The sequence below is a fragment of the Ixodes scapularis genome, unplaced genomic scaffold (assembly GCF_016920785.2).
Source record: "Ixodes scapularis isolate PalLabHiFi unplaced genomic scaffold, ASM1692078v2 PGA_scaffold6__148_contigs__length_123643588, whole genome shotgun sequence".
In the NCBI taxonomy this organism is placed as follows: Eukaryota; Metazoa; Arthropoda; class Arachnida; order Ixodida; family Ixodidae; genus Ixodes; species Ixodes scapularis.
The window spans coordinates 123,416,574-123,441,908 of NW_024609881.1; the positions used below are offsets into that span (position 1 = coordinate 123,416,574).

The 25,335-nt window shown below is 50.1% G+C and overlaps 2 protein-coding genes across 5 annotated transcripts in view; one reads left to right on the top strand and one right to left on the bottom strand.

Moving 5' to 3' along the window:
* The window catches only part of LOC8052677 (calcium-binding protein E63-1), a 67,169-nt gene extending 59,161 nt beyond the window's left edge, over positions 1-8,008 (top strand). For all 3 annotated transcript variants that reach the window (XM_040215445.3, XM_040215446.3, XM_040215447.3), the window contains 4 exons: positions 2,735-2,878; positions 3,493-3,626; positions 6,001-6,112; positions 7,872-8,008. In XM_040215445.3, the coding sequence (XP_040071379.1) occupies positions 2,735-2,878; positions 3,493-3,626; positions 6,001-6,112; positions 7,872-7,894 (413 nt within the window). In that variant the 3' untranslated portion in view covers positions 7,895-8,008. The remainder of the gene's footprint in view (positions 1-2,734; positions 2,879-3,492; positions 3,627-6,000; positions 6,113-7,871) is intronic.
* A 7,848-nt stretch (positions 8,009-15,856) lies between these two features.
* Positions 15,857-24,374, bottom strand: LOC120844537. 2 transcript variants are annotated; one of them, XM_040216359.3, is made up of 5 exons: positions 24,168-24,374; positions 23,886-23,979; positions 20,377-20,482; positions 17,774-17,978; positions 15,857-16,133 (listed from the first exon to the last, which is right to left on the bottom strand). In XM_040216359.3, exons 1-5 carry the CDS (start codon positions 24,310-24,312, stop codon positions 15,892-15,894), a joined length of 792 nt encoding a protein of 263 aa, XP_040072293.1. In that variant the 5' UTR covers positions 24,313-24,374; the 3' UTR covers positions 15,857-15,891. The 2 variants fall into 2 exon arrangements, with proteins under 2 accessions (XP_040072293.1, XP_042150571.1); XM_042294637.1 differs by having other exon boundaries at positions 15,857-16,112; positions 24,168-24,373.
* Positions 24,375-25,335: the final 961 nt, after the last annotated feature.

Sequence of the window (25,335 nt, forward strand, 5' to 3'; positions counted from 1 at the left end):
TCTGAAGTTGTGTGAGCGCTCCACAAAACCTTTCACACGGGCGTGCACGAAATAATCGCTGTAAAAATTCGTATTTAAAATTCTATCAATGCAGAACACAGAACACGCCGGTATCTACTTGCACGATGGTAAGAGAGTGTAAAACTTGTAATTTCTTGAATTTCTCGGTGTTACACGACCAAATAAAAGGCAGCAGGCGCAGTCAGCTGCCCCGACCAGGAACAAAACCACGGTAGAACCTGGTGCCACTCAGTTCGCAGAATCAACCATGTACCATTCAGTGGCCACTAAAACATGGGCTGTCGTAGCGCTTGCATTGCACAGTATTTGCTGCGCTACTGGCGTTGTCGTCGTCGTCGTCGCAGTCAATTCGGTATTGTACTTCAATCGACATAAGCGACAGAAAACAGGGGGGAAAGATCTGAACGAGAGTCATTTCGCGCTGCCGAACCGCCAAGCCAAACCTGCTCGCCGAAGACCCTAGGAACGCTCGGATCCTCTAGCCCATGCTCCTGCAGCATCGCTGCGTACACCCGTGAGCGATATGAAGGTGAACAGCCCTCTTGCTGTTTTTGACGCTCCTCCAAGGTTTGGAACAAGCTCTGTTCCAGAAGAGGGCTAGAACGCAAAGTTTAGACCCTCAAGCCACGTACCATTTGAGACGTTGAGGGTTAATATAGCTTTAGGAAGCAGTAAAACAGGCACGAAACCAGGTAAGGTGTTCACCTTCATATTGACGGCGGGTGTACATCCGGGACCTTTCCACGCTCGCCGCTTTCCACCAATGCATGGCGCGCGTCGGTGCCTAGTCTCACTACCCCTCCTCTAGTTCACTGTAACGGGAGGATGGCTTGGGGTATCTTGGGACAATAGGGAGTTTTAGAATAGCGCACGCTAAAGCTTTGCGCACGCAAAGAATAGCGTCGTCGCCACTGCGCATGCTCCGAACGCAAACCAGGTTTTGCGCTTTGCGTGCGCAATTTTAGCGCGCGCTATTTCTCGGAAATAGCGTGCGTACGCAAAGAGTCTTTGCGCTTCTCCAAGGAGGATTCGTGATGAGAAGTTGGCTACAGCCAAGACGAGCACAGTTAAAAAAAATGGCGGCTTCCAGGATTATGTCGGCGGCTGTTTTGGCGGTTTTGGCGGCGTCGTGAGTTCGACGTCGGTGGCATCCTCGCGACTGCAATTTTCAATACGGGACGACATTGTACTCGGTTTGGCAGCGATCACCGGCAACTTCATGCTTGCGACGCGCGAACATTTCACGGCGAACGAACGATGTGCGAAAGTCAGTACACGAGACCTCTCTTGCCGAGGCGACGCAAGCGGACACGACCGGTCAACCGCTCGCGTCGCGTTCTCATGTTTAAACAAATTAAAATGCTACTCTGGACCAAAAAACTCGTTTTTTTTCTTCTAAAGTTACACCATTTCGTGTGTGAAATAAAAATTTTTACTGTATCTTGGTGGCGTCGCAAGCGCGAGATGCTTGGGCTTTTGCGTCGCGGCGGAGAAACGCTATTCTAAAACTCTCCTGCGTCGCGTGCGCTAATACAAGCGCTAAATTTAGCGCTAGCTTGCGCTAAAATTGCGTACGTTATTCTAAAACTCCCTAATTTCTGCGACGATTTTCTGCATCGCTGATCGCCCCTCCGCAAATGTAGCCATCGGTCGGAAATCTTACGTCAGTTATATGGAGCGTTGTCAAGCCTGGAAAGTATACCATCTGGAGAGCCATATCCTCCAGTGATCTCTATGACTATTTGCTGGATCGCGTTTGCCCTCCGCAAATGCAACCACGGTCAATCATTTTTTTTGTGTGTGTTTCTTTTTTTTTTTTTTTTTAGAATTGTGGTATTTTTAGTTACACGATAGTAGTATGGTGGACAGGGTTAGATCGAATACACGTTTTGCACCCACAGCTGAAGGGTCGCGGGGCGACTTCGTGGAAACCATGGGAAAAGATAAATATTTTTTTTTATCGAATTTATCCCTGCATGCCAGGATGGCTACGAAACACTGAATACTTAGCGATAGTAAGCTCTTGTCTTTTAGTAATCGGGGCGACTTGAACAGCGCGCCGCACAACATGACGACCTTCTCTGTCGCATCCACTGAGTTTCAAGAATCTGCTTTGTTGAGTGAAGTCAAGCACGAAATATCAACCACGGTACAGTGTACTAGGCCCACGGCTATTTTTATGGAAGCCCTACAGCCACAGCGCTGTCCGCCATTTCACTATGATGGCTAGGGATAATAGAACTCTGCCAAAAAGATGGCCGATCGTGACCACATTCCTGTGCATCGGAGCTGGGCAAACACGTGGGAACGTCAGGATTACAGTAGGTCTTGGCTTTAGTTCTTAACCGTGACTCGGGAAAGGCATGCTGCACTCTGGAGTGGTAGCCAGATCGCCAGAAAGGTTTGGGGCGCGGCAGGTCCTCGCTAAGTCTAGGCAGGTCCTTAAGGCCCCCGTTGAGACACGGACTATCTCACGAAGACGAATGGCTGCAACGCAAGCGAGCGCTGGCTTTATTTTAATTCATTGCTGAGATTCACTGCTTCGTCAACGGAGCAATCAAGACAGAAACCATGCCCTTCTCTTCATGGCCAAAGAGGTCTCATAATGCAAAGCGAGCAGTGTTGCATGCAAGAGTTTTTGGAAGTAGTCTATTGAACTCAATGGGTGTTTCTAACTGGGCCGATGCTCTTTGTTGTTTTCAAATTTGTCCAGAGCTGAAGGCGGCGTTCCTGCTCCTCGACAAGAACCAGGACGGCCGGGTGAATGCGGCAGAGATCAAGCACATGCTGGACGATCTCGGCATCCTGCTCACGGACGCCATGATCGAGAATCTGGTCGTACAGGCGTCCGGCAGAGGTCGGTCTGTCAAGACACCCCGTGGCACGGTTCTCGCTTCGTTTAGAGACCAATGCACAGTTTACGAGCAAGCACGTCTGCCCGCAGGATCGCTGTTTGCCCTCCATCGCCTGACCTCGTACTCCGCGCGATGGCCTGAATGGCGATGGATTGACGATGACTGATCCACCGAGCGTCTAGAGTTCCTGTATATAGCTACCTACGGTAGCAGAGTTGCGCATTCAGCCTCGGCGGGTGGCCGTAGGCTTTCCTGCACGGCACTGAATGCTTTGCTTCTCACGTGATCGATCTCGGCGAATAGCGGCGTGGCGGCTCGGGGAAAACGAATGCGCAACTCTGTTCCCCCTTCGGGAAAAGCATATCGAGGAACTCTACGAGCGTCTAGCTTTTACCGCCTTGTAGCGGCCCTCTAGCGCACGCATCGACTGGCGCGTACTCAGGGGTTAATCGGTGACGTCAATTTGCCGACGTAACTGAGACGTACCAACGGTGTCCGCCATGTGAATAGTGGGCGCTCCCGTGCAGTGCAAGCAACGCTGCAGCCTTGCGCCCGCTGCATTGCTGCAGCTGTGCTGGTCTTGCCGAGTCCGGTGCTGAGACGCGCTCTCTCGCAGCTGACGGCCTGATCAGCGAGGCCGAGTTCCTGACGTGGATGTCGTGCCAGACGGGCATCAAGGACGACGTGATGGAGGACCTGCTGGCCGCCTTCAGGGTATTCGACAAGGACTGCAACGGCTACATCAGCAAGGTGCGATCACTTGGCTATCAACTGCATTTCTGCTTGCCATGTTCTAGAAACCATTAGCGATCACAACGCCATTCTAATTGACTCAACATTCTCTCCTGCTAAGCGGAATGTCGTTAAAAAAACGGTTCTGAACTATTCCAAAGCCGATTCCAGCAAACTGCTTAGCTCCTTCAAATGTTTTTCACACGACTTTATGGGTCTCTGACACGCGATATGTAGCAGAGAATTGGACTGAGCTGAAAGATCAAATCTATTCCATTGTCAAGGAGTTTGTCCCATCAGTGTCATGACATATTTTCTTTGCCCAGGACAAGGAATTCTCCTGAACCCTGGGCCAAGTTCAAGGATAGTGCAAAAACGTACAAATCAGAAATAAAGGAAAAGAGGAAATCAAAGCTTCTTAATCATGATTTGCTCAATATGCTATCAACCAACGCTCGAAGGTTTCGGCAGACGGCCTCGCCTAAACGTCAAAGTCCATCTCCCGTTCTCAACGACTGTAGTGGAACAATAATGTTACCCTTTGACTCTGCGTCCATATTTAACTCGTACTTTAGTTCAATCTTTACCGAGGAGTCATTTCCTCTACCGTTAGCTTCGCATCCTGTTAGTACCAGTATGGATTTAATAATATTCACTCCGCGTGGAATTGCTAAAATCATTGACCATTTGCGTCCAAATTCTGCTTGCGGTGACGATACAATTAGAGCGCAGTTTTTGAAACTAACTAAAGATAAAATATCCACTCTTTTGTGCCGCCTTTTCCGAGCCTCTTTGGAATCTTCAGAGATACCCGACGATTGGAAGTTTGCAAATGTTTTTCCTATCTTTAAGTTAGGTGATCGCAATAACCCGTCCAACTATCGGCCGATCTCTCTTACCAGTATTCCTTGCAAACTAATGGAGCACGTCATCTACTCTCAAGTTATGGACTATCTGAGCAATAACAGCTATCTTTCACCCAATCAGCATGGCTTTCGTAAAACCCCTTCATGGGAAACTCGGCTATTTGGATTTGCGACGGACTTGCATGACAGCTTTAACGCCTCCTCTACCACAGATGCAATCTTCATCGACTTCGCTAAGGCCTTCGACACTGCTCCTCATTAACGATTACTACAGAAACGCTTCAACTGTACACATAAACAACGACGTTATCAATTGGATTCCTTCTTTTCTAGCTAATCGTGAGCAGTCTGTGTCGATAGACGACACCCCCCCCCCCCCCAATCCCCTCCAATTTCAGTAAAATCCGGTGCACCACAGGGCAGCTAAGGACCCTTGCTTTTTCTGGTTTTAATGACCTACCTCCGCTAGTTTCGTCGCCCGTAAGACTTTTCGCCGATGCTTGTGTTATATACCGCCAGATTTCCCATCCCTCGGAAATCCTCCAACGAGACACAGACATTCTGGCAGAATGGTGCTTCACATGGCAAATTCATATTAATATCGTAAAAACAAATATTTTCTCTTTCAATCGTTAAAAACCATATATTCCATCCTACTCTTACAACTCCTTGTTGCTATTTCGCCTGTACCCTCCTATAAATACCTAGGTATCACTTTCACGGGGGAAAGTCTTGGAATACTAACATTGGTAACATAATTAACGAAGCGTCTAGAACTCTCGATTTTTTTTAAAGGCACTTTTGCCGAGCCCGACAGAATGTAATGGCATACAAAACCCTCGTCCGATCTCAACTTGAATGTCCCAGTACGATATGGGACTCTAACCAATCTTTCCTGATCAATAGGCTAGGGTCGATTCAAACCAGGGCAGCCCGGTTCATTCACCGTAACTAGTTGTTCAAAAGCAGCGTCTCTCTTTCAAACCTAACTTTCCTCGAAGTACGACGCAAACTATCGTCTTTCTCTTTTTTTTATAAGATATATTATAACATTCAATCTTTCATGCTGATGTACTGCAAGCCTTCCACATACATTTCCCTGCGTCATGATCATTCCCCGAAGCTTAGCCAATATTCGGTCGCACAAATAGATTCAAATTTTCACCACTTGCGCTTTCTATTACAAATTGGAACTTCCTCTTTGACGATATTGTAAAAGAGTAACATCTTTCTGTATTTCGCAAGAAATGTTTAATTCTACTGACCTAATTAACGAACGCTATAGCCTCATTAGATTAGTATCAATTACCAGTGCTACCAATTGCTGTGTATAGTTTGCCTTCGTATGTTTAAGCATTGTTTATGTGTACGTGCAATTAATGTTTAATATATTTAATATGTTGTTATTGTCGCTACGAATTCTCGTCTCCCCCTCATAAAATGCATTCCACGAGAATGCCCTTAAGGGTAATTGAGCTCGGATGGGGAGCAGGGATGGAGGCAACGGCGGCGTGCATTCTGCGCAGGACGAGCTCAAGCTGGCCATGGAGATGATCGGAGAGCCCATGTCGGAAGCCCAGCTGGACAGCATGATACGAGCCAGCGACATAGACCAAGATGGAAGGATAAACTATGAAGGTGATCGCCGTCCGAACGTCCGTCTAAACATTCAGTCTGTGGGAAAGGGAGAATAACTCTCTCGTAAGCCTTATGTAAACATCGGGTTATCATCGTGAAATAACTTCCTCGTAATCATTTTGAATGCCAAAGCATTAACTGTCCCATGGAGCGAGCTGACGTCATCAGTTTGAAGCTTGAAAACGGCACCTAGTTTCCGCGATTTCGCCTTCGGTTCCATTGGCTGGCGCGCGTCGACGGGGCTCCCATTGGTCGCTGCGCTCGTCAGTTTCCGCGACCGCTCACCCCATGGCGCTGCGTGTCCATCAGCGCGCCGTTAACACGGAGCGTCCAAGGTCACCAGAGGAGCACGCGCGCTGACCGGCGACCAAAAGTGCGCAGCAGACGAAAAAGGGAGCGGACGAGCGGATTGCATGCTCTCGCATTCACAATTCTCATAAGAAGTGCTTAAATGTAGCTCGAGCTTTTTTTTTTATTTGTCCACGCAGATATTTTCCATTGGGTGAGACGTTTTCACGGAAGCTTTTTTTATATTCAGATCTCATTCCTCCAACTATTATCTTTTCTTTCTTTCTTTTTCATTTCATATTAGAATGTTTAGCATGTTCTTTGGTGCTCATGCGCAAAGTCATCTTCCGTCACATACATATACATATATATATATATATATGCATTTTTATGTACTTTTAATATAAATTATGGAGTTAGTCAAAACCTGCGACGCTTTTGTGGCGTGGCCCGACAGCCGCCAACATTTCATTTCAGTACTTAGAGTTGAGAGAGAAACTATGTTCAATCTTGATCACGCTGACAGAAAACGGGGAGCGCAGAATGTGTTGAGTGCAACCTCGCAGAAATTGACGTCACGTGACATCAGTTTCCCCGCTTAATTGAGCGGGGAAATTTACATCACGTGACTCGAGGTTAAATTACGCGGGATCAATTTCCCCTCTCAATTGCAATCGACGTGACGTCTCGAGTTCCCACGACGTGGTCACCTGACGTCCATTTGCCCTCTATATTTTGAGGGGGAATTGACGGGACGGTACTCCGTGACGGCCTGCTTCATTACTGCCTTTCTCGAGCAGAAACCAGATCCTCGGTTAGAAAGAAGAGCAGCTGTCGGTCCCCTCTGTGTGGGCAACGAGCACAGGTTTTCTTTCGGACATTCGGGGGGCGTAGCCGGAGGCGGCTCGTGTGCGCGGAGGTGTTCAACCGACCGTCTACATCGACCCCATCGACGACAAGAGCGTCGCAAAGGCGGCCGACGTCTCGCTGCGGAACGCCCTCGAGCTCCGCTGGCGACCATCGCAACGTTCTCAAACTTTGGACTCCTATTGCGGGAAGCGCTCTTGCAGGAGACGCGACGATCACGACGGCGCGGCGATTCACCCCGCATGCGATGTGGTGCATCTCCCTTCGGACGGCTTGGTCAACAGTGTCGTCTGCTTTGCTCGCTCGCGGAAACTTAGGGACTGCGCTATAAAAACAACGTCACTAATCTCAGTGGAACACACAATGTCCCGAGGTCCATGATCGTCCTCGAGATCTACATTTCGCGAACGCCAAGCGAACCATATTATATGTGACGCCTTAAACCCGGGTCTCGTCGAGGCGGCTTCCCCGCAAGTGCCAAAGTAAAATTGGGCGCGTGTATGCGACTCGTTGGTGGACTCTTTTTACGATCCGAAAATCGGCGTTTTGTGTCGCGATCGCGGTGCGAATCGTCCAACTTCCGCTTTCTTTTCTCTCTTTGCAGAATTCGTGAGTGTCCTCCTCTAGCAGGCGGGGAGGGTCCCAGGTGCCACATCTAGATGACCGCTCCAGTCGGGGCAACATGCGATCTCAGCAGCGCGCGAAAGAAGCGAGCGAAATAAAAATACGCTTAAAGCCTCATTCCCATACATTTTATCCACTTCAGGGTTACGACTGGTTTTTGGCGAAGGAAGTGTCCCTAAGGTGTCGTTTTTCCATGCCTCGTTTGGTGTTGAAAAGTAGCCAAGTTTTGTTTCGGGGGTGTACGGCGAAACCGAAACTACCGGCTCAAGCATGATGGCAACACTTGTGATCATGGCCGTCGGCATGGTCATCGTTTGGTGTTGAAAAGTAGCCAAGTTTTGTTTCGGGGGTATACGGCGAAACCGAAACTACCGGCTCAAGCATGATGGCAACACTTGTGATCATGGCCGTCGGCATAGTCACCGCGAAACGTACGACTCTCCTGTACTCCCAAGAGCAGTTCCGATCAGACAGGTAAGATGCTACGGCTGTGTTACCGCTTTCCTTTGTAGATATCGAGCATCGGGAGCAAATATTAACCCGCACTCATAAAGTTGCCGACCGAAAAGTGAGTTCACGATCAACGCGCAGGCCCAAATGAGCCCCACTTTTGAGAAGGTTGCTTGACAAACGGTCAACCCGCTGGCCGCTGAGATGTATTTTGAATATCGGTTTTAGACTGGATCCCGGTTTCCCATTAGTGTAATACTTTGGCAGCGTTCGTATATAGACCACGTAAATCGATATCGGTCACTTCTTTTGGTTCGACGTTTGACCGAAGTTTACCCTCCAAAGGCTAAACTTTAATTCACGCAGCCCCGTTTTATTTAAGTTACGTTACGAGAGCTTAAATACAAGTCACCAAGACATCCCAACGGGTTCCCCCCAAAAATATCTCCTCTCTACAGAATTTCGATAGTATAGATATTCTAAATATCCACTTTTCAATGCACTAGCTGTCTATAAATTTTGGCCGCTTTTTTCTCTAGACTTATTCTATAGCAAACCGATTTCTACATCGTTTTTATCCCCTTTCTAGCGACAAAAGACACGTTTTTCGCACCAAACAAACAAATCTCAGTTTTAATTTTAGGATTGTCAGGATACATTCGTGAAAGCGTGCACTCACCACTTGCCGTGTGCACATACAAATACACACGCAACCGCTATACATGCATATATCCTAGACTCCAAAGGCAATCCCAGGGCCCGTTTGCTCGAAGCCGGTTAACTTTAACCGGGGTTAAAAGTTAGCCGCCCTTCCCTCCTAGGTACCTACAAGTGCCTATAGCCAAATTTGTCGAGGGCTGGATGAACGATAGCTTCCGTGTTTTATTATGGGGTGGTAGCTGGTGTCACCTACTGGTTGTAGCGAATGTGCGTGGCTTCCGTGGAAAAAGTTCCCGAAAAGGGGGGACCCAAAAACGTGTGCTACCGGGTTTTCGCGACGGAGCGCGGCATATAGGGCAGCTCCGCCGTCAATTTGAGCGTTTTTATCGAAACATATTTTCGGAAGGAGTACTAAAAATTTAGCCTATAGCAGCGGTTAAATCAATAAAAAAACTGTTTACATAATTTATAATCGTTAACATACGCTGAAACCGAAACCGAAACTAACTTGCCACTCGACTGGTCCGCCATTTTGATGTGACGTCACATATGGTATAAACACTCGCACGCGTGCAGTTTGAGCCTGGCCAGCCTGGCAGCAGGTCACTGTTTTGTGTTCGTGCCGCGGATGAAAATGGACTCATCAAGCTCGTCTGAATCGAGCAACAATGAGGATATGCGGCTAGATTTCGAGGACGATGACGATAACCTGTTTTCATACGATCCGCCGGCATCGCCTCCGAGGGAAGCGCCAGCGGCGGCTGCATTTGTGATCCGCCGCCATGTGGACCCAGATGCCGCTTCCGAAGCGGAATGGTAAGGCAGTTTTTGTTGCTAGCACGCCAAGAAAAACTGATCGACGTTATGTCTTTTAATTGGAGGCACTTTTTGTTATATCTTGGGGTCTGACACTAGACGGTTTTAGTAGACCGTGTTTTCAAGCGACGCTTCCGTAGCGCGAGATCGCGCCGCCACTTCCAAGCATGCTCTAGCGCGCGCCCGGAGGGGTAGCGGGCTTCTGATAACTATCTACTAAAACTCCCTATGGACAGAAGGCACGATCGCGGGACGGAAGATCGTTAGGCCCTCGTAACCTCAATTTCCATTTTCGCGCTGTAAAAGCGTCGTTTGAGACATCATTCGCGCATGTAGCTTCGGCTTCGTGAACGTGCATTTCATCAGCGCGCTCGCGTGTGCTGTATAGACCGATAAAATAAGCAAAAACCAGACAGTCCTAGCACCAACAAGCTCCAAAGCAAGCACCCTGACCAACATGTGACGTCACGGCAACGTCAGTGCCATCATGGCAGCCTCCGTGTGCCGCTCTTCCTCAGTGTTGCCAGTAGGGCGGCAGCAAGTGATTTGGGTGTGGACGTGTAAATTTCAAAATTCATTTTCTTCTAAGAAAATTAATATTTTTTCGAGATATTTCGTACACATGCTCAGGAAGGGCATCCAAATACATGGTGAAAATTTTATAGAAATCGGTGACTATAAAAATTACGGCGGAGATGCCCTTTAAAGTTTTTGTTGCTTGTGGTACAGATATTAGGTAAGTTAAAACTAAATTAACCCTTGTTTGGAAAATTTCTAAATGTTTGGCTGTCTGAGTTGAAGACAAGCCTCGTTGAAATTTCCTTCCAAGTTCGAAAGAGGACGACAAAGTTCAGTCCTAAAAGCGACGAGGAAGAAGTGAGCAGTGAAAGGCGGGCGGTACACCGGCAGCATGGTTGGCCAGCATGTAAGAACTGTATATAACACCATCATAAATTCCCGCACGAAAATGTTAGATCGGAGCGGTTCCAGTTCGGAGCCGCGCGGTTCTAAACTTGTGGACAGTTCAGATCCGCGCGAATCCGATCTGGTACTGCGCGGTTCTGGGTGGAACCAGTCGGATCCAGTGAGACGCAACGCACTGGAACCGCACGGTGATGAATGGATCCGATCCCTTCCCCTTGGTTCCAGTAGGGTCTGCTCCCCCCAGCCAGTGGGCGAGCACGTGAGTGACTGGAGGAGGGGGGGAACTTTTGTGGTCTCTCGCAGGTCACGTGTTAGGGACAGGCGCATCCGCTACACAGGCGCTGCGAGCGGGCGTTCTCCGCGCGCCTCGCCTTGTCTGTTGCGGTAGGCGGCAGCGCTCCGAGAGTTTAGGTTCTTCCGTCTCGTCGGACTGTCGGTCGGCGCCCGCCCGGCGGCGACGTTCGCGCTGCGGGCGCATGGATACTGACGCGTCCATCGTTTTCCCTGGATGGATACCCACTGACCTCGGCTTTGAATCTTCAAATAGTTTGAAGCTGCCGAAAGCGACTCCGGAAGTGTATTTTACATGGGGGCTAGCGGTCGAAATGAAAAAAGAAAAATAGTTTACTGTTTGTAGGAGGTTTATTATCACTAGAACCAGTACGCCTCTTCAAAGTCATCAACATTCCAACCCGATATTGTTTCATGACCCCTTTAATTACTGACTTTTTTTCAATTTGTTTATTTAATTACTGCCATCTTACATATGTGAACTTCAACAATAAAGCAAAACATACAATAAAGTAATCTTGGTGGTTAAAGTATTCAGGGCTCAAACCACCTCGTCCACCCTCTTCTAATAACTGAACTCTCGTGTCCCAAACTAACAGACTTCTGCATACAAATAATAAAAGAAGTAATAAAGATTGAATGTGATTGTAATATAGCAAACTCTCATTTTGGGCACATTTAATGGGCATCTCTTATGAAGATCAAGGAGGTATTTTCAAACTCCTATCCTGCATGCTGCCTGTTTTAAGGGTAAAATATGTTTCAATTACTTTTGGAAATTGTTTTGTTTCTTTTAAGTTCAGTAATTTAGAAGTTCACAGCCATTTAGACGTACTACTCTAAGCCAGGATGGCCAGGCCGACCCGGCTTGGAGGGGCCCTGCATTCATATTTAAGCGCCTGCTGAAAGAGTCCATCGCAATAACGAAGCATGGGAATGCAGTGAACAAGCCTTCTTTGTCTTTAGATGCCGAATGGAAGCGATTTCCAATTCTCTCATGGTATTAACATTAATTCCTTTTCTTTGTGTGTAGTCTTATAGCCGACTTTCTCAGTGAAAGGTCCAGTGCAATCTGTAATTTCCCCAGCGTTTTTTTCTATTTAATGATGTCATTTTTGGTGCTGTCAGTTCTTTTGTTGGTTTGACCCCATTGTTAGAGGTCCGATGTCGTGCCCTTTGTGCAGGGAGGTGATGTGAAGAAGGGTTCCCTTTCCTTCCTTCTTTTTTCAACCCTCTATAAAGGGTTTTGTCCTCAATAAAGGCCTTGCTGTGTTTGAGACGTCCTCCTTCTCTTCCTTGTCGTCATCCGTCATTACCTGTCTCGGGTTTTTCACTAAAATGTTTAATATACACCAGCTCACTTGCGCCTTTACATTGTGCTCATAGAAATGACCTTATAAATATCACAATAAGGTGCCAGGAGCGGTCAAAACAGCCACCCACACATTTGTGTGGGTCGGGTATGGATGACGAAAACACCATGCGACGTCGCCATTAAACAATGCTTGTTACTTAGATTTATTTAATCTTATTTGTAGGCATATTAAATCCCGAACACGACGCTTACACGAAGGAAATACTCAGATTCTTGAGTCGTCCGACATCGAGTGTGACAGCAGTGTTGACGACAACCCCGATTGCAGTAGCTACACGCCCAGATGCTAAAAGCAGTAAGGATGAGGAAGGAAAAAACTGCTCCGGTTCCTTCAACGTCAGAAAGGTTCTGTCCCTTACTTTCATCATTCAGTGTGACATTAAAGACATAGGTCGAAACATTTTTTTTTTAAAAAGAGGACCTTCACCGAGAAGCCGCTTCAAGCAAGTGAAGGAGACCATAAGCACCCTACTAATGTCTGCACACCATTGGGCTACTTTGTGCGAGATATTTTGACGAGTTTTTCGAGAACGCTGCTGAAAAGACGAGTACCGTAGAATACCGCGCATCCGCCCATTCCACATTAAGCGCCCATTACCAAATTTGTGAGATCTGAGGAAATACATACGGTACATATATATGTAAAATTCATGACCGGACAAGCGCCCATCCCCCATTTTTTTGCGATTATCTCGCAAGTTTCAGTGGGCGCTTGCCCGGTATTTTACGGTATGTATGACTTGTCTCAGACAGGAGAGGTCTTCAAGGCACAGCTGTATGTTCTTGAAGGTAACTCCGCAGAAGATCAAACTGTTTGGCATGCACATTATCATGGGTTACATCCGTTTTCTGCAAATACACACGTACTGACAAAGGGGGTTTCAGCGTGTGAGCAGCGTAATGGCACAAAAAGAGTTCAAGATGCTGAGAACATGCCCCACTTCGCTGTCTCGGAGAGGCCACACCTGCAGTGCCAGACCAGAAGAGACTGGAAAGTGCAGCCAATAATCTATGCTGTCAGAAGACGTTGCCATGAGCTGGAAAGGAGACCTGCTTTGTATTCCCTCGATGAACATAATACCTTTCACGGGACTCTCTCTCTTGCCAACTGCCGGATGGAATACAGACGCCTGCAGGGCAAATGCTGTGTCACCTTAAGACACCATAGAACTTCTGGACTTCCGCCTGGCAGTCACTGAAGCTCTCTGCTCAACTACCAAAAGAAAAAGAAGCGAAGCCACAGGAGAGGACGATCTCTCAAATGACCAGATTCAACAGCCTTACAAGGTGGCGAAGCTTCCCAATGAAGATAAGCGTCTAGATTTGTTTGACCCCTGGCCCACCCTGGAGACCCCACGAATCTGCAGGCTGTCGGGATGCAACCCGCGGTCGCGGATACATAGGGAAAAATGCAACGTTTACCTTTGTTTCACAAATGAAAGGAATTGCTTAAAATTATTTCATACTTCCCTGCGAGGCAAATGTGTTTGCGAAGCAATGTTTTCTCTTGGGACCGTTTGTTTACAGTTGGTGAGAATCAAATAAATAAAAGCCCGACCCACATATTTGTGTAGGTTTGTTCTGAAAGCGATGAGTCGGCTTTGTTTTTTTTTTTTAGCTTTTAGATATGTTATAAGAGGCACTCAATGGTTTGAAATTGCACGAAAGGTTTCATATTTGTGGTCAAGTTCTTTGCCGGGCAGGAAGCGGCTATGATGACAGCTAGTGCTGAAACTTTGGCTAAGGTTCGAACCGCTAGTGCTACTTTTGCTTATGGGACATAGACAGCCCAAAAAAATCTGCCCCAGCATTCAATCCGTGTCGGTAGACAACGCCTGCAGCACTTAAGATTAAAACGGCGCAAAAAAAAACAGACGGACTGGATGAAGGAGGACACAGACAGAGCGCTGACTCGCAACTAAATTCATCCGGTCCGTCGTTTTTTTGCGCTGTTTTAATCTTTTAAGTATGTCGTACCAACTTGTCCAAGCTTCAACTTTAGCCTGCAGTATTTCAAACTTAACGAAAGTCGCATATTTGAAAATGCAAACACCGTATTGGGTCACGATGCAATTTCACGAAGAGGGCTAGCTAACCGAAACTCGGTGGCCAACCGGTACCCAAGATGCTTCGCGCATCATTTGGCCACAAGAATCGCTGTGAAACTGTGAACCATAACTGTGAAAGAGGTCTATCAATGGTGCCGAGTATAGTGACGCATGCGCAAGGTGAGAAATACCACGACCCAAGATTGTTGTTTTTTGAGAAAACTTGGGATCCTTACTTGCGGCTTTATTACCCTCTCTCGAGATCACATTACGATGCAATACGTTCACCCACGTAGCAGCATCGTGGAGAGAAAGAATGTGCGAGTGTCACCTGCGGGCGAGGAGAGCACCCAAGCGCTTTCATGCGATGCACGGCCGGCGAGGGTGGCAGCAGCGGGGGGTCTCGCGATGCATCGGCTACACAAATCCCAACTTTAACCAGCTAGAAGACGAGGCCTTCACGATAGGGGGGTTACTGGTTTCCCTCCCCCTACGAAGGTGTAAGCTACGGACGTTCCGGCCGGAGTCTTCCGACTTGGGGCCTGCTCTTTCAGTGTCGGGGAGAGTATGCCACCCTGCTGGCCTACTCCCTCGCACGTCTCCAGTTTTGGAGAACTCGCGACAGATCGCGCGGGACAGTCGGGCATTTCCTCTTTTGAGCGGATGGCTGTCCGGCGAGAGTCCCAGAGTGGACTCCTGGCAACGGGTCCAGCTGCGACGCGAGTGACTCCCACGACTCTAACAATCACCGTTCCCTCATCCAAGCAGACGTCCGTCTGTGGAGAGCTCCGACCCGATCTCTCGCGACGACAGGCAGCGCACGAGCTTGGCCCACTGGCGACGACTTTGGTTGCCGGTGGGCCAATCTTTAGCTCTTGGGTGGACAGGCGCCACAGGCACTCCACATCCATGGCTCGCTCAACCGCGGTGTCTCGTTGGGGATCCCCGTCTCCCCATAAATGGCGTCGGATACCGGGACCGTCTTTTTTTGGTACAGCGTTGGCGAACCGAGCGCGGCAATCGCCCTCGGTGGTAGCTGTCGACTGCGCGGTGGGACAGGCATCGGGTTCCCTTTCAGCACCAGTCCCTGGACGTAAAGGTACGTAGTCCCCTCAACATTTCCCCCTCCAATCACTAGCGGATCCACGCAGCTTGCGTCAGCATCGCCACTAGCGTTTCGTGCAGTGCCTCGGAACGAGTGCGACGCCAAGACAGACGCATCTGTCTCGTCGAGCTTCGATGTATTTGCCCCTCAGGGATCCACCAACGACGATGCCCTTGTTCAAGGTGTTATTGCTCCGTTAAATACATCCCGCGCAAAAATATAAAAACAACATCCACAGCTGGCGCCAAACACGCACGGGCCGACCGACGCAGCAGCCGGGGAGGAACGGGCCAGAGTCGAGGAAGCGTGGGTGGTTTAATGGCCTCCGAGGCTAGGAGGCCTTGCAGACCTCGTCGGCCAGCCTCTGGAGCACCGAGAGGAGGGCGTTGCCCTGGGACTCGACCGAGCGGCCCACCCGGTCCAGGGCCTCGTTGCCGGCCTCCACAGCCTTGAGCAGGCGCTCCTCGAAGGTCATCTCCCGCCGGATGCGGCGCCGGGTGGCCGTGGCCAGGTGCGAGGACGAGGGCAGCGTGGCGTGCAGCGTCTGGCCCCCTGCGTCCGCCGACGACCACACTGAGTAGAGCGCCACCCGCAGGGGCCGTTAGCACACCGCCTCTCCGGTACCGGGAACCCCGTGAAACCGGCCTTTGCCGCACGCTCGCGCGTTGGCGGAAGAAACTTTGATCCGAGGATCGGCGCCGGTGACGTTGGGGTACGGTGCCTGGAACGTGCCTCCAACCAGAGTGTTTACCGCGTGTAAGAAAGGGGTCCCTCCATTTCCGTCTTGCAACGCTGCGCAAGTGTCGCGGGGGTGGAGGTGGCAGACGCCTGTTCCAGTATGGGTTAGCTCACCGGCTCGACGGAAGCTCCAGAAGTTGAGAGGAGGACTGAGACGCTCGCATTACTCCCACTTTTTCCAGAACTTCTAGGACCGACCGCTAGGTTCGTGAGGCTAGTGGTTGCGGCCCCTTTTGATACACGGGCGGGACACCAAACGGGTCAGTCGGAGGTGCCTTCCAGGTACCGCAGTCAGAGCGAATGGGACTCGCCCGAGACGCTCCCCGCCGACCGCAGTCGTTCTCACCCGGATCGCTCTGCTCGTCTAAAAGCTGGGCGAGGGCCCTTCCCACAAACGTCGAGGGACGCGTGCAGGGCGGCGACCCAACTCGACCGTGGCTCACCCTCCCGCGAGCAAAAAAGAGGGCAAGGGGAGCACAGCCGCTCCGGGTCCTCCCTTGACGACGGACGTCCTCGAGCCGCACCTTGTTCGGACGTGGTTACGGCATCGTGCCCTTAAGGGACTTTGACAATTTAAAACAAATAATAAACATTTTGCGCCACTGCAACAATGCCGACGCGACGCCAGAAAATCATAGATCGGTTAATAAATTAACTTGTCGAGTTGGAGAAGAGGAAAGCATTGGCAGAGGTGAAATAGCACCGCGCGGGTTATTTGGCCCGGCCCAGACGAGCGCTTAGAGTTTGTTTCAATCGACGCACTTTTGGCACTTCAATAGACATAAAAAGGGTTCTGTGGATCACATCATTTTTACAAACTAAAGATTCGCCTCGGATAGATCAGAGTGAGGAAGCTGAGAGAGCGACGCCGGGGTGCGAACCGGCTTTCGAGAGCACCAGAAACGGGGAGCGAGAGAAGGCCCGGCGGGTAGCCAACCGACCGAAAAAGGAAAAATAAAACACATTTTGGGTCGCAAACGCGTTACCTCTATTTTTGGGACCAGACGTCGTCAACGTAAAGACGATTGCCGACGGGATGCGAGGTGCACCCCTTTCGAATGCCTCCGGCACATTCTCCCGGCCTTCCGCCGTGCCTCACCCGTGCGTGCAAACTAACAAAACGCTCTTCTCGTCGGCAACCGGGGCAACGTACCGTAGAGTCCCACACATTTCGGCCGGCGGGGCACGGGTGCAAACGTCGGCAGTCCTGAAGGAAACCATAATGCTGGCGACACTTTGATATCCACCTAGTGTAGGAAGACGTCGTTTGGAAGGTCCATATCGAGCATTTTCCTAGCTTTATCTTGCGGGAGAACATAGAGCATGGTATAAAAATAAAGTCTAACGCACTCGAATGACTTCTCTCCCTGTAGCAAAACGAGAGAGCTTAATCTATCGCACTGTCTCTTTTTCCGCTCTTCCGTCGCATTCCCGTCTTTAACCCCCCCGGGAGGAGAGGGCGGGCGGGTGCTCACCGGTCTCTACGAGGGTCTCCCCGTCCACGGAGCCCTGCAGGCCCGGGATGGCGTAGCGGGGCTGCAGGAACTGGACCCGGGGCTGGGGCGAGGGCATGAGCACCGACAGGGTGCCGTCAATGTCCTTCATCACCGTGTCCATCAGCTTGAAGTAGGGCCACACCAGGCCCTCTGGCACGGGGTCCCCCTCACTCTCCTTGCGCTCCTGCGTGCCAGAGCACGTCCGGGCTCGTCCCAAGACTCGAAGCGAGCCGCGGCTCCGATCCACTCGTGAACGACCGCGAACGCGGCCCCGAAGAAAAAGGCGCGTTGCGGCCGTCTCGGGTCGGCGGGGCACGGATTGCGGGAGAGGCTTCCAAAAATGCCGAGCGGCGGCAAAGTATTGCTCCCGGGGTCGGCACCCAATCTTCTAGCTTCATAATGGAATAAAACAGCGCGAAGATAGAAATAGGAAGAGACATACCAGACAGGACAGAGCGCTGTTTTATTCCATTACGTACAACGATCACCAACTAGCCCAGCTTTCAACCTGAGTTCTAGCTTCATTTTCGGAGCGAGCGTGGCTCTCAGATGTAGTAGAAACAAATTGGTGGCAACCTTCATCTCCAAAGTCCCATAACACGCAAAATGTGGCACTTAGAGGCATGCTCAACCGAAATTTGATTTCACAAAATTAGGCCGCAGAAGCGTCAAACGGGACGCTACAAATTCCGAAACATCACCCTTACATGGTTATGGCAAACGGATGGCCGTATTTTTGGAAAAGAAAGGAGCGATGAGGCGAGGAATGTGACGTCACGATTCTCCTAAAACAGTTGAGAATGAAGTGAAGCGACCTCGCTTCCCTTTTTCTCGCTTCAGTTCACCTGCTGAGGGGGACGAAGCGAAGAGGAGAGGGAATCAGAATTGTGACGCAGATGTCTCGTTGGCCTCATTCAATCGTGCGCTTCTTTTCCAAGAATACAGCCATCCGTTAGAGATACCGCTGTACCGTCCCGCTTATCTTATCCATCCAGCCTTGTTTTGTGAGCTCCAAATTTCGGGTCAGCATCCCTTTAAACAAAAGTTGTTTAAATTTGTTTATGAGACATTTAACCAGTCATTGCAGGGAGTGAAGAACCTATACAGTTTTACGAATTTGACGTTTGAAAATTGACTTCACGTGACCTTCCTACAGAGTCACTTTTCCCAATACATTTGGCAGAAAAAATGACTCTGTAGAAAAAAAGTTATCGATATTTCTGCTACCTAAAGTCAGCGGGAAATTGAATCGGTGCATAAGTCATGCGATGACAATTTTTCCGCTAGCAGGAATTCCAAGTTAGTCTCTAAGTCTCGTCACGTCAATTTCCTTGCTAAGCGCGGAGACTGAATATGTGTTTAGGCAACGTGACCTCAATTGACGGACAGACACAATTTCAGGATCAGAAGTTTTGTTAAAAAGCATTTTGCGCTTTGAAAAAAAATTAAAGGGATTGAGGGCTCTAACACGACTTGGGTTAGTTGCAACTACACAGCCCTTCGCTTCTTCTCTCTTCCATAGTTCTTCCTGTTGGTTCTCAGGGTGCCTTTGGATTGAGACCAGTAACGGACACTACCCTTGCTGCTCCCCGTCGCAAATGACCGCTCGCTTGAGAACATGTCTCTGACCATTTTATATTATCTCCCAGCATTGCAAACTGTAATCAGCATAATACTAACCTTGTTCCCGGACTGCAAAGAAAAACTTACGGCTCGCTAAATGGTGCACTTTATAGTTTGCTTCGCTGGATGTGGGAGCGGAGCCACAAGCGTGTGGGCAGGAATGCCAAAGGCCGGCACCATGCGCTACGCTTGTGCGTAAAGTGAAGACCACCGACCGTTCCGGCAATATTACATTTCGTAACATTCACTCCAACCGGACAATCGAGCCATTTGCCAATGTCGCGGGACCACTGTGCCTTCAATGGAATGCATTAACGTTCCTAACTATTTTCGTAGAAATCTAATTAATTACTCGACTCCTTATGTTAGAAATCACTTTCACCTTACTTTGTCAGATACTTCCCGAAAAATCGGGTTGCACAAATTTAATGTTTTCCGAACTTAATCCGGATTCCACTCGCAATCTGCCACGACGCCAACTTTACTGCGGGTATTGTAAAAAAATGAAAGGTTAAGGTGCCACATTCGATTTCATTAGCCGCGTGCCGAAATAAAATGCAGGAGAGGCCCAAATGAGGACATCAAAATTGGTCGGCAAGCTTCCTAGAACGGCCGGCACTTTTTCGTGGCAATTGTCTGCTCGGTGGCACTCGCTACGCCAACGGCTCACCCTACGGACACGAGCGGTGGAAACGTTGAACGCACATCGCCTGCGGTGTAAAGTGACTTGGTGTGATCTTCATCCTAAGCGTAAAGTTTGCACAAAAAGAGCGTCGTTTAAAAACGGTCCCTCTCCGTCGCCCGCTCAGGCGTTGCCACCGGTGGCGCGAGGGACACTCTCCGTTCATACCCGCCCGCGTGCAGGCCATGGAGAAGAACCGTTCTCGAACGACGCTCTTCCACGGAGCTCGTCGACCGACGGATCTAAGAGCATTGGGCCCAACTGCCGTTTTACTCACAATCTCCATCTTTTCGACCCGGTATTTGGCCATCAGGTTGTTCCACTTCTTGCGAGCCTGGTCGGCCGACACGACTCCTCCCAGCCCGATCTCGTCCAGGATCTGTCTGCGGGGACGAACAAACGGGGCACCGCGCGTGAGTACGCCAGAGTGCAAGCCGCCGCCGCCGACAGTGGCGGTGGCAATACAGGAACGTGTCTGCGACCGGCGTGTTTGTCGCGTCCCGAAAGGCAGTTCCTCCATTTCCGCCCGAGGACGTCGTAGGAGTGCAACGCCGTTGCCCGCCACCACCCTGGCGGTGTCGCGGCCGTCTGCTGGGGGTCGGTCTCCTGCCTGACCGTCTGCGGAAGCTTTGCCAGCGAGAAATCGGGACACCGCAACGATGGGGATGCTCGCATTCGCTCCTACTTCTTGGCGGGCCTCCTCGCACCAACTGCCACGAAATCCAGCGGCACAATGCACACCGGCTTCTGTGATGTCGTCTGTTGCCACCAGGAGACCATGTTTCACGCATGGGCCCGACGAAACGCCAAACACACTGGCCGGAGACGTAGCGGCACCGTCCGGCGCCCAGCCAAAAATGGCTCGACACCGTCCCGATGCTCGCCAACATAAATGCCACGTCACTCGCTAGGCGCGACAATTTAGAAGGGCCCGTGCCGAGGCAAATGTTGCGTGTGCTGGCGTTTGCATAAAGGCCGCATTCTGAAATTACTCCATCTCGCTCCGGGGCAAAGGACCTTGCAGTTTGTAAACCTACCAGTGGCCGGCATCGCTCTGTCCGCGTCATTAGGCGACGTGGGTGTCTCTGATCTCTTCGAATGAGATTTGGAAGGCGGCCAACGAGGCTGGAGACGAAAACATGCCGTGCGCGGCGTAGGCAGCCCGAGCCCGGAATGGGCACTCGTAAGCGCGTTAGTTTCGTACATTCGTAAGCTTTCTTCTTTTGCTTTAAAGCGATAACCCTTTATGGGAGACACTTTGCAGAGATTTCGAGCTCCTAGGCTGTCGTCGCCATTATGGAAAACCTTTCTTCTTTCCCCTCTTAGTGCGAAGAGAGGGAAGGAGAAACCCTTCTCTCCCTTCTTGGCACGAAAAGAGGAAGTCGGCTTTTCCCGTCGGCCGTGCAGCACAGAGAGAAGAGCGAGGCATCCCGGCATCGTGCCAGTAATGACACGTCAAGGGGAGAGTCTTCCTGTCATCTGCTTGAAAGACTTCCTTTTCAAACATTACTCGCATTATGCGAAATCCCACTTTGGCAGTATCCAGTTGCTACGCATAATGTTGGATGGTTTTAGAAACTTCCACCAAGCTTACCCAGTTACTTCACGCATCACCGAGCGCTCGTGGCGGTCGTCAGCGGCATCCACGATGCCAACCAGGATGGCTACGAACCACGTCGCATGCGAGACGATGCCATTCCACCCGCATCGCACGACCTTAGTACAGCTGCCGCTTTTGTTTCTTCGCACATTGTGGGCGAAAAATATGACTTCTTTCACACAAATTTTTGATGCGCCAATGTACCCTTCTTGGTCAATACAAGCCGCGATGCGACAGGGTAAAACCGGCACCACCTACAGAATACTTTGCAAAGCCCGACGTCTGCTACCGGCCAACAAGGTCACCGCACTGCCCGACGTTCGCGTGTTTGTACTTGTGTGGGCCACTTTTCCATGTATTAGTTTGCTTCCAAGCTCATCACCGGAACAAGGGAAATGCAATGTCACACGCTATACAAAATGCGGGGCACTTTGCAGCGCCAAAAAAGGTTAAGTCAAATTTGGGGGTTTTACGTGCCAAACCTACGACGGGCATCTGGCACGCCCCAGCGGAGGACTGAGGATTAATTTCGACCACCTGGGGATCTTTTGACGTGCAACCGAAAGCTCGGTTACACGGCGCCTTCTCCGCAATAAGCCTCCGTCAGATTGCGGGCACCTCGGTCGGGATTCGAACCCGCCACCTGGGGATCCGTAGGCCGGCGCTCTCGCCTCGAAGCCACCGAGGCGGCTTGCAAAAAAAAAAAAAAAAAAAAAAAAGGGTTATAATGTGGTGTCTTCCTTTGCCTTTAAAGATGCAAATGTAAACATTATGACGTGGACAGCTATTCACCAGCCTTTCGTAGCACATCGGGCACGCACCTTTCGAACTCGTTTCGGGTGCCTGGTTCTCGGCGATTAATTACTTTTACGAAGGCTATAATGTTTGGGACTGTGTTCTCCCATGGGTGCGACGTTGAAAGGAACAGCGATCTCTGGCTCTTACAACCCCTTGTAACCGACGATCTTTTGCTCTTAATGAACCACACGTTGCTTCACATACTATGGTAGTCCAACGGAATCAAAAGATGGCGTCGGCACCTTCAGCCCCGGTGGTTATACTTCGTCTCAGCTTAAGTCCAGACGCAGCCGACGCTACAAGTGCGAGCATGTGGTCCTGAACAGTGCTTGCACTGCGCGAGCGCGCATGCTTGGCAGGGGCACCGAAAGCCTGGAGCTTGCACTTGTAGCATGGGCTGCGTCTGGACTTAAGCTGAAACCCAGTATAGAGCTTGGAGCAGTGGCACACTTGGCCCAAAACTACGAGCTTAATGTAACCGGCCCCACCGTGAGGCAAACTGCGAAAAAAGCAGCCTTCACAAACGTGGTGCAAACGTCGGGTAGCACTGCATACCATTGTGACAGATGCTGGCCGACATTCGATGGAGACGACAGAGAAGTGGGGATTTGCGCTCTTCTCGACGTGCCTATGCGGAGCGTTCCGTAGACTGCACATATAGTGCCGTGTGCGCCACACTGCATCACGTTGTAGCTCGTACCAACTGGGGTTAGCATGTTACATCACATTAATCTCTTTATCACATTTATTTGATTGTGTGCGAGGAAGTCGCACACTAATGGTGTCACTAACCTAACACCGACTACAAAGAAAACACGCCCCGATTTGAGAGAGCACTGTAAGGATCGAAAGCCGCCTCGAGCCGCCATATGTTAGGCATGACTTCTGACGAGACGTGGTTCGCGACGAGACCAGGGGCTGTTGCGCTTTTTGGACTCCTACGGCGACTAGGGAGAAGGAAGTGACGTCAACAACGCAGCAAACGCAGATTGGATGTTGATTGGTGAGAGTCGCTGATGACGAATTTCCGTAGAAAAAAACAAAGAAAAAGTGAGCTTTGTTTTCTTCTGGGGAAATTCATCATCAGCGGATCTCACCAATAAACGTCCAATCTGCGTTTGCTGCGTTGTTGACGTCACTTCCTTCTCCTTAGTCGCCGTGCGAGTCCAAAAAGCGTAACATGGGGCCCCTGGCTCCAGAAGTGGAATGAATGCGCCAACAAGGATGACCAGACAAACTCCGCAAACGAGTCTCGTGAAAAGCACCAATATGGCCGCCCCAGCGAGGTCGGTGCACGATCATATGTCTCACTGTTTCGAGCACAGCTCCGGAAGACAGCGGGCTAAGGACAGACGGACACGACTGTCGTTCAAACGAAGGGCACTTACTGGTACAGCGCCTTGGTGGTGTTTCTCTTGCCATTGAAGAACCGCCGCTTCTCGTGGCGCAGCAGGATGAACTGTTCGGTCACCGCCGGCGACCCTGCAGAAGGCAATTCGAACAACCCCGGTCAAACGAAGGGCTACTGCGGCGACTTTCAAGCCACCCGAGCACCGACTTGACTCGGCCGAAAGCGCGGTCTCCCGGCCCAGGCGGCCCAAGAAACTGCGTCACCAGAAAGGGCGCCAATGCCGCCCGCCTCAGCGACGCGGACGAGCGGCGGGACTCACATTTCCGCTGTAGTGTGCTTTCGGTCGGATCGTCGGCGAACCGGATTTCGTACACCGTAGGCACTTCGACTTCGCCTTCGTGAGCCACAAGCTCTTGGTGGCTCGAATAGTCTTCAGATACGGATTGGGCTATGATCTCCGCCATGATTTCGGAGAACGTAGATTTTGCGGATTTTGGCTCGCCTCGGCTCGGATTGGTTCACTGTGGATAAACCGTTGGCATTTGGTTTCTCTTTTTTTACTTTGCGACACGTGGGAGCACATGGTGGCCAGGTGATTATATGAAATCGATGTTTAGAAGAAGAAAAAAAAATGTCAAAAGCTGTCGAAAATGTCCGAAACCCGCGATAATAAATGGTCTAAATCTAAAGAAAAATCTGGACTTTTTCCCTATCTTCAAGTGCGCTTGGCGGAGCCAAAATTGGTAGAGCTGACTGTTGGCTGGGCAAGATTATTTCATCTTGTTTCATTCGCTCGTTCTGAACAACTAACCCCCTTGACAACAAAGCACGCGCTCCTTTTATGCGAAATGCCAAGATCCGACACTGGCCGCTAGTATTTGTCTGCATACACAAATAAATACTTAAACAGACACCAAAATTTTCTAAAACCGAACTGCAAAGGCAAAAATAAATCTAGCTCGCTTATGTCGAAAGCTTTGAGCCCGCGAATTCACAAAGCGTCCCAAAGCCACGGGGCTGAGGGCTTGTGTCCCGCGTCCTGCAAGAAATACCGAAATCTTCAAAATGTCCCGCATTTCACAGTTGTAAAATTTGCTATGCAACTCATGGCGCTTCCAACCAACTGGGCACGGGGAAGCGTGGTGGTCGCTGGTAATGGTGTGGATCTTCGCGATTGTACGCCATTTTGTGTTCAAGCATTGCGGGAAGCGACCATCGTTCTTGCAGGAGCTCCGATGTGGATGCGCTGAGGTACCTCTGCACTTCAGCATGCGCCTTTGTGCCTCTCCCCTTGGTGGCAAAAATATAGCAAAATAAAATTGCCCACCAGAAGTTGCAGGCAAAGAGCCTGCAACTCAATACCATAAAATTATTTTATGGTATTAGAGCCTTTTAAATGTGTTTCCATAGTGCTTGGAAAAAGTTAATATAATGTGGACTGAAAATCTACGGCGGGAAATCGAGCGAAACATCCGACGCCCGACGGA